This window comes from Papilio polytes, unplaced genomic scaffold, assembly GCF_000836215.1.
Source record: "Papilio polytes unplaced genomic scaffold, Ppol_1.0 DF824225.1, whole genome shotgun sequence".
Taxonomy (NCBI): Eukaryota; Metazoa; Arthropoda; class Insecta; order Lepidoptera; family Papilionidae; genus Papilio; species Papilio polytes.
Window position 1 is genome coordinate 528,595 of NW_013524979.1, and position 9,805 is coordinate 538,399.

The 9,805-nt window shown below is 33.4% G+C and overlaps 1 protein-coding gene across 1 annotated transcript in view; it reads left to right on the plus strand.

The window, feature by feature from the left end:
- Window positions 1–9,805, plus strand: part of LOC106110483 — a 53,779-nt gene that overhangs the window by 41,485 nt on the left and 2,489 nt on the right. Inside the window, exons 8-11 of the mRNA XM_013292332.1 lie at window positions 2,356–2,533; window positions 6,694–7,106; window positions 7,323–7,400; window positions 9,351–9,491. Coding sequence (XP_013147786.1) covers window positions 2,356–2,533; window positions 6,694–7,106; window positions 7,323–7,400; window positions 9,351–9,491 — 810 coding nt within the window. The remainder of the gene's footprint in view (window positions 1–2,355; window positions 2,534–6,693; window positions 7,107–7,322; window positions 7,401–9,350; window positions 9,492–9,805) is intronic.

Sequence of the window (9,805 nt, forward strand, 5' to 3'; positions counted from 1 at the left end):
TCGTATTTTTAAATAGAACATGAAAAAATAAAACAAATTAAACGTCAACTTAAGGAATGTCTACGCTACACAAGCCGAGCACGACTGAACCCCTATCTGCCTCTACTCGCCGTGCCAAGTATGGACGTACAATGAGCAATAAACAATATTTATTCTCCACTTACAGTTTCATTTTTAATTTAAGAAATATACAGATGAATTTGAGAACCTTTTACTTTCTGGAAGCCACGGTTAAGCACAATCCAAGCGCTCAAACCGCGCAGGTTCCGGGCTCGTAACTCTCTCGGCTTTACATTTAAGCTCGGCTCGTGTTCGGCTATTGCTCGGCCAGTTTAGTGTATTCTCACCTTTAAAATTTTCCCGTCGCCCTCGAAGTTTTCACCTTCTGTAATATAACCGCTCCGTTCTTGAATTATACATTTCCTTGGCTAATTAAATTTTAATTGGCCCCCGATCCTTGCCGTTTCAAAACGTTTCACAAATTACGTTATACGTTCGCAATTACAAAAGATGAGATGTTATCTTTGTGTATTGTACTGGGATTTACGTTATGTTAAGCTTTTTAAAACTTGAAAATTGTAAGATAGAGGTTATGTCGCGATTCTCGAGTTTTAGTCGATTAATTATACTTGTTTTTTATTTATAAATTAAGTTGCCAGCATTGTTAATGCTATGAAACTGTTCAAGGAAAAATGCCATTTTCTTTTATAACTTTTTTTCTATTTTTTTATTACTATTGATAGAAAATTAGTAGACATCTAAATGTTATCTTAATGTTATCATGTTACATTTATATAGATTTAAACACGCGCTGGTAAATTTCAAAAATAAAGTTGTATAGGTAGGTAATGAAATTTACACAGAAAACATATATTACTTATGCTCTGTGAACCGAAATTCTCTCTTATTTCAAACGCGTAAGTAAGTTTTACGGCAAAAGCTACGCTGATATTTCAAGCTTGGCTTTCCTTGAAATATGTGGGATAGAATTTATATAAAAGTAAGGTTTCTTATTCTTGTTTAATTAACGTAAAATAATCATACTTCATACTAATATTATAAATGCAAAAGTTTAAATGGATGGATGGATGGATAGATAGATGAATGTTTGTTAGAGTTTGTAGCCTAAACGGTTAAACCGATTTCGATGAAATTTGGTATAGATATAGAGTGTAGTCTGGAAGAACACGTAGGCTACTCACTTTTCTTTTTTGTAATTTCACGCGGACGGAGTCACGGGCGAACGCTGGTATAATGTAACGCAATTATTTCATTCAAAATGTATGAAAAATGCACACTGATTTTGTAAGGATAGTGTAGCCCAACTAATGTTATAAATTGCGTTTTTTTATAATTTGCGTCCTTCTTTTCTTAAAAAAAATAATAAGCCAATGTTACTCACTGATAATGTAGCTTTTTAACGGTAAAAAATAATCTGTCCAGTAATTATTACTTTAGTACAGATACTAACTGTTGCTCGCGATTTCGTCCACGTGAAATTAAAAAACAAGCCTATGCTACTAAGTGATAACGTAGCTTTTAATGGTAAAGGAATTTGTAAAATCGGCCCAGTAGTGTTTGAGTTATTTCAATACATAAAATAATCCAAAAACACAAATCTTTCCTCTTTATAACATTAGTATATATATATATATATATAGAAAAAGGATAAATCGTTATTTATGGTACTAATATTTCGAGTTATAATCGTAATTTTGTTTGGTTATATTTTCAATTTTTCTTTTAACAAACTTCAATTGTTCTAAATGATCATTAATAAAACAAAACAACAATAATACAAAGAAAAGTGTGAAAATGTACCTATTTGTGTAATTCCCAAAGAAAACCAGTTTTGTTTTACGTTTAAGTAAGGCTCGTTCATTAAAGAAGTTACGTCTAAAAGGGTAACTAATGAGCCGTTATTAACTACGGCGCGAGGTAAAAGCGGCAGCGGGCGCGGTAGCGATTTTATTCCTATATTCAATTCTAAAGTTTTAAATTATTATTTTTTATCAAAGTTATCTATACTAACGTTATAAAAAGAAAAGATTTGTTTTTTGTATGTATTGACATAACTCAAAAACTACTTGGCAGATTTTAAAAATTCTTACACCATTAGAAAGGTAGTTTATCCGTGAGTCACATACGCTCTCTTTTGTTATTTTTTAATTTCACCGGGACGAAGTCGCGAGCAGCAACTAGTAGACAATACTTTCATCAAAGTAAAGAAAAAAGAGATGCGACTTCTTCCTTTTCTTCTTCATAAACTTAATGGCTGGTTAAGGAAACATTTCTAATTTCCTTCACTTTCATTAAAATTGCCAAACGAAATTAAACCGTGCTGTATGTCTTTAGGGTCTATTTTCCCGGATGACATTCCGGGAGCCAGTATGGGTCGGTGGCGCTGGCAACACGACTGGACTGCAGAACAAGCTGAGTCTCTCTGAAGGTCTGCTCGGATGCGTCGACTTTCTGAGAATAAACGGCGATACGTACAGACTGATGAAAGATGCTATATCTACACAAGATATCGGTAAGTAGTTTTGCCACGCTAAAAATCGTATATTGTCATCATCTAATTATCTTTAAAAAATATTATCTAGCCTTTAAAAAAGAACAAAACTGTAACCTTAATATATTATTTATTTATTATTATTTTAATGTCTGTCTAGGTTGCCACCCTACTTATGTGTTAATACTCATGTGTAAAGGGGCCAGCTGAAAACCAGCGCAGTAACGGCCTGCGCCGTCGCTGCATTAGCTGAGCTTGCCACCTTTTGCCACATTTCACTCTCTTTTTTTTATATTAGCTCTAAGGTTTTGTGTATTAAATGTTTATGTTGTTTTTTGTGGCAATAAAAATTTTATTTATTTATATCTTTTTATCATAGTGTTTAGTCAGCATTGTGTTTAAATAAAAGTTAATGAATTCATACCGTTACTTTTTATGCTAAGTAAAATTTAATGTAACATACGCTTTTTGTTACTTAATAAAATTTCATTATATCTATTTATGTAGGTACATAATTTTACGGAATATTTATCTTAAGCTGCAATTAAAATAAAGTTATTTTAACACCATGCAACCTTCATTTGGCGGCACTAAAATATAACTTAGGTCAATTTTAGGTAATATGATAAACAAAATTCATAGTCTAATAAGATCGCAAATGGTCCGACCGGTCATTGCCTTAACGAGGGGTCTTTTACGAAAAATTGCGCGACTCAACCAAAATCGCGCGTGTGGTCCAATTTATAAGCTAAACTATAATATCTTAATATTAAATGTTGTGAATGAAAATTGATGCAATTGGGAAAAATAAGTAAAACCTAAGATTTAAAAGATATATCGATGAAAGTAAGTGATGTTAAAAAATTATCTAAAAAAAATTAAAACTAAAGACTTTCTAAGAACCCAAATTACGTTAAAATACATTTCAATCGTTATTTAAATTTGGAACTGAGTGTCAAACTTACATTCAGCTTCTTTAAGTTTAATTTATAATTACTAATTAACAGTAAGTTTTTTTTCTGTAATCTGTATGGTTTCAATACTTTAGTTTTTTTCTTTTTGTTGTTAAATGTACCTGAAAGGGAAGGCATTGGCTCCTTAAGCACAGGATTTCCTAGTTAATGAGCCAAACCGATTTTTATCCTGTAATCAATGATTATACAATAATCTTTATTATTATTATTAAGCTAGTTTCAGCAAAATCATAGTGCACAAATTTCTAATACTTTCGTTTCCGCTATTTTCGAGCACAAAGCGTCTAAATCGATTTGTCCAATCATTTTATAGAACCTGTGAAGCTTACGATTGAGTTTGAAACGTTCTCTTTCTTTGCACAAACAGTATTGAATTGAGCGCCAAAATTTACACGGAAAATGTATATTCAGTTCTTTTTCATTGTTTAAATATTTTAAAATTTCTTGTAAGTACCATAATGTTAAAATAAGTATATGTTACGTTAAATGTAGACTATTTTCACTTAAGTAATTACTTTTTTTATTCAATTAGTTAGCAAATATTAAATGCTTTTAGATTTATTATCATATTCAGAGATACTAGTAAACATGTTTGTCAATCTACAGCATTTTCCATTCCATTTGAAAAACACACAAGACATTTTTAATTTCCATTTATGAAAGTAATTTATTGAATAAACAGTTTAAACTCCAGTCCTCGTATGTAGCACTTAACAGTCGGTTTTCAAGTTCTCATATAATATATTTAATTGCGTACAAATAGGAAATTATTAAAACATTTTATGGCCACGTACAGAGGCGAGCTAAATAAAAGAACCCTCAGCACCTGAGACCGTACTAAAGGCGAGCAACGCTAAATTAAGATTTACACCCCACGTTACCGCGTAATAAGTTTTCTAACCTTCGTCTAAGCAGCGTTTTATAGCAATGGAATTTTAAAACACGCTCATTTAGAATACTAATAAAACTTTATGGTGTCTCAACAGCCAAAACATTACGGTATGTAAAACTTTGTGCACCAACTTCACGTGAATGAAATGAGCCCAGGAAGTTGATTATGACCAGTGGTTCAAAGAGTAACTGTAATAATTGCCATAAAAAAACAATACCAACTGACGTCACGGTAATCGAATACCTTAAACCTCACAATTGGCTAGTAAGTCAGTATAGCAGAAATGTCTAACTATTTCTTGAATCATTTCATTTTATAGTTGATTTTTCTTTATAATAAAAGGTGGCAAACGAGCAAGTGAACACCTGAATCCATCGAAATGGAAAGCGACCGCTGCCCATAAACATCCGCAATTGCAGATGCGTTGCCTACCCTTAAATGACGGAGGAGGAGACGCACATAAAAAGGACATTTCCCTTTCTTATGCGTCTCCTCCACAGTCAAATCCACTTTTCCTTCCCATATTTACCTCTTAAGAAAAGGGTGGAAAGGGAAAGGGACTAAAATTAGGCCACCGGCAAATAAAATAATGTAATTAGAGTACAAATCAAATTGATGCATTTAAAGTTAATACCAAGCACAATGAATCAAACGCTCAGTCCAGACATCTTTGCAGTAAATCAACGAAAAACTTCAGCTTCGTTCGGATTCAGAATGTTTCATTCGGCAAACAATGTGTCGGGCGCCATGTTTGAGCGAGAAATGCATTGTCAAGCGCCGCCGCGGCGGGGGCGATGACATTTTAAAAAATTGCATTCTATCAACAAACCCGATTGTTCTATTCTATGCATACAAATAAAAGGGTAAAATTGCAATGCGTGTTTTTAAAAAACTTTATAGCGAATAAAATATAATAAAATCGGGGTGTCTGTTTGTAATATCAAAAGAAAATTCCAGATATCGGGAAGATGATGTATTTGCGGTGCTGATATTGAAAATCACATTTTTTTTTGTCTGTCTGTCCACAGGCCGCGTTTATTCCAGCTCCGAAACGGCAAGGCCGATTTCGATAAAATATCTATCAAAGAAAATTGTTTACTCCCAAACCTAGCAAGTTATTAACACAAAACTTATAAAAGAAGTTGGGAGATTATTAATTTAATGATAGACGCAAAACAAGTAACAAATATACTACTTTGTTTACATTATTTCAGTCCAGTATATTGGAATCAGCGCTGGATTGCATCTGGGAAAATGTAATACAAACTGGAACCCATGCAGTTGATTTTAGTGTTGATCATTTGTAATTCAGCGCTAATGTTGTTACCTGGACTAGAATGATGTAAACCGGGTGCTTCCAAAGCTTTCTATTCATCTCAATTCCAAAACAAACTATTAAAGACTGGTAACAGATAAGCGCCAAGTATTCAACTGCACTTTATTTTGGAGACTAAGGTGTCATTTGATGTTTTTATAGATAAAGAACAGTCAGTTTATTGCATTTTTATCTATTTTTTAACTTGTTATGAACTGTTTAACATTATCTGACTAGTACATAGTCAGAGTAACAAATGACCACTAATTCCGAAACATCGACATTCTCGTTGACGGAGTCCGCTCACGTTTTCAACAAATGAAGAGAAATGTGAGAGTTTCCGTGTGGTCTAAGTGAATACCTGCTAGTGTTCCATACGTCAATCTCAATAAAATATCCTTTTTACTCTGTTTGCCGTAACAAGAGATGTTTTCGGATTGTTTCCAACGTATTATAAATGTTTATACCAATAAATATCGGCTTAACCTCTATATTGGTTTCTAATTTTACGTTAAATTTAATTTACTAAAATAATATAGTTGCTATAACTAAAAAAATACTTACCAAGAGCGGAGTTATATTTTGCAAGATATGTGATCATGAAATTCGTTTATAACTTGGACCACACGCAAACGTAGAAATATGTTGGTATAAATCAGATGTAGCTGAGTTAGGGAACGCCGGTCGCATACATTACGCTCTTGTTGTGGAAATATAAAAAAATTTGAATGGACAAACATATACCTATACCATATACTATTTAACAAACATAAAAAAAAATAATTTTACGTAATCGCGACACTTATGTTAAATACGTTTAATAATATTTTACTGTTAATATAAAAAGATTACATAAATGTGAACATTCTTGTCTTTTTTTTTCATAAGAAGAATAAGAAAGATAGCTACATGTTTTATTAAGGGAATAGAAATCCAGAATAAGGATGTTAAGGCTAAGAGACTATCTTTTGTACTTCAAACGTAACTTTGTTTTCTACAGCGGAATGTGCACCGACCCTTGCACCTTGGAAGCCGTACAGAGAAGCGACTACCAGCGAAACAGTACACCACAAGCATTCAGACAATCACGCAATATACGATATTAATGATATAGTACATTTCGAAGACAACGATATTGTAATGAGAGATGCGAAAACAACAGACGAGCAAAACAAAATGGATAACTCCCTTGATATGTACAAACCGTACGATTATAAGAAAATGAATTTCCTTCTTGATGTTGATAATGATTTAAATATGAAAGGTGATGAAGGTAAAGTTGATGAAATTAAAAGTGATGAAGTAAAAGATGTGAAATGTGAATGCGAACACGGCGGTGGCTGCGTTGGTGGAGTTTGTTTGTGTCCGGTTGGATATGCTGGGGTTAGATGCGAAATAACACTGGATTTAAAAGTACGTAGATTCCTAGCCCTTTCTTTGTTCTTTTTTTTAACTGTATAAAGTGTCAAAGACAAGTGGCCTGATATCCTTGGATTCCAAAAAGACTACCGTTTAAAATGCACGGAAGTATTAAGCGATTGTAGCTTTTAAGTACAGCGGAAGAAGGTCTAATTTACTCTATGATTTCATGGTTTTCATATGTCTATATTACCTTTGTTTTATTTACAGGTTCCTCGCTTCAATGGCTCATCATACCTTCGTCTTCCCAGCCTTGGTAACTCGGCGCAATCCTGGCTTGACATACAGGTATGTTTAATACATCAATGTATTTTGTACAAATCTATACTATTATAAAGACGAATGATTTGTGTTTTTGTATGTATTGAAATAACTAAAAAAGTACTAAACCGATTCCGAAATTTCTTTCACTATTAAAAAGCTACGTTATCAGTGAGTAATATAGGCTATGTATTTGTTTTCTTTCACACGGACAAAGTCGCGAGCTAGTAACTGATATACACATAATTGGTAAACGTCAACTGTGTTCTAACAAAAATGTTCCTTATTTCATCTATTTCCACGAAATTAAAACTATTTGATAGACAATTACACTGAACCCCAAGAGGGCCATTGAGCACCTTAACAGGTACGTTAGAGTTAAATTGTCAAAATTGGGTCAATCGATACCGACCTTTGTATGCAAACGTGTGCGTAAAGACGTACTTATAAGTTTCATGTCTTCATTATGTCTTACAAATGTGTTACTGCCGCACTCAGAGACACTAAATGAGTCCATTAGTATATATTTAATATTATATTTACAACTTAGTTATATAGCAATAAGAGTTTTTTTGTTGAAGTTTTACAGAGTTAAGTGGTCATTAAGTGAATCCCTTAATCAGTCTCTTATCGTCTTAATTCACCATTTATTTAGAAAGCTACACTGAGTAATCAATGAACGTTTAAATTAATATAAAACGAATATAAGTGTGGTCCTCAATTAACGCTATAAAAGATAGCTTTTGCCCGCGACTCAGCGCGCTTGAAACTTAAAACTAGTAATAAAGAAATGAAAAAATATAGCCTATACTCACAGATAAATTACTTCTCTAACGGTGAAAGAATTTTTTAAATCGGCGGAGTATTTTTGAGCCTATTCGTTATAATCAAACAAAGTTTTTCTCTTTATAATATTCGTGTAGATTATTGTTATCTTTGTTACTTTCAATAGGAATAAGAAAACGTAAGCAATTAAAATTTACGAGCTAATTTTCCGATAAATACGAAGAGCGGAAACTTTGTTCCACTCGTAGTTTGAAACAAACTTCACGTTTTCTTGGGATCAGTTCAGATACGACGAAATAAAACTTACTTTCTATCGTATCTATGTGCACTTATTATGAACTTTTAATTAACAAGACAGTGTCTTAATGTGTAAATAGATAATGAGATACTAAGGGCCTGTCCCACCAAATTGTAATTTGTCTCATAACTATACAACGTGTAAAATATGTGATCGGATTTTGTTACCTTATCTGACAGTGACGTCATTTTTAAGCTATCTGAGCCTGTATCAGCCAGTAGTGGGACAGGGCCTTAATCTATCCTAAGTGACATCGTTAGCTCTAGAAAGAACTTGTGTACGGTAATTTGGTAATTGTTTTAATTTTAAGTTGATGAACATGTTTTGGTTATATAATTGTAAAAAATTGTTTTATAGTCTATCAAACGTTTTCTCCATAAAATTATTAGAAAGAATTACTTAGATTGATCTAAAAAATATTTTGACTTTTCATAAGAACGTTTCGTTAACAGTGGTAGAGCCCACTTTAACATCTTCGCACGAATGGGCCGGCTCGCCCCCAGTAATACCACGACCACACAGAAAACAGGCGTAAAGTGGAAGCAATTCCGGGTTTTCATCTAAGGAGTGTGGTGTCGAAGGCCTAATTAAAGTCCCTTTCCCTTTCCACCCTTTTCTTAACAGGAAAGCATGGGAAGGAAAAGTACATTTGACGGCGGAAGAGACGCATAGGACCGGGAAATGTCCTCTTTATGTGCGTCTCCTTCTCCGTCAAGGGTAGGCAACGCATTAGCGATTTATTGTGATATACAACGATTTATGTGGCCGCTTGCTAGTTTGCCATCTTATATTATTAAATAAAAAAAAACTAAATTTAATTATATAATTAAAAACATTTATAGTAAGCAGTAATGGTTCTAAAATAATTAACAATTTCGATTGTATACTTCCAGATAACATTGAAGCCAACGAGTGGAGATGGTCTTGTATTGTACGACTCTCAGCGGCCGAGCGGCGACGGGGATTTCTTCTCGTTGCATCTCAGAGACTATTTCGTGGAGTTCGCATTCGATCTCGGCTCGGGAATTGCACTAGTCAGGTAATTATTTACTTGATAACTTCAAGGAACTAAATCATTAGATTCTTTGGATGCGAAATCGGCAACTTCACGTCAGTGTGATTAGATGAATATTAATTGAATATTTAACTCCTAGACTTTACTCAGGGTCTTAGTAGTAGAGACACTTAGTAAACGCCAGCCAATGGCTTTACTACTATGAGTTGGCGTACTCCTTTGACTAAACAATTGCACAACTGTTGTGCGATTGTCGATTGTTTCGCAACAAATTCAACTGTTTAATTTAACAACTTTCACCGGCGACTACGTTCATAAGCAATTAAAAAAAAA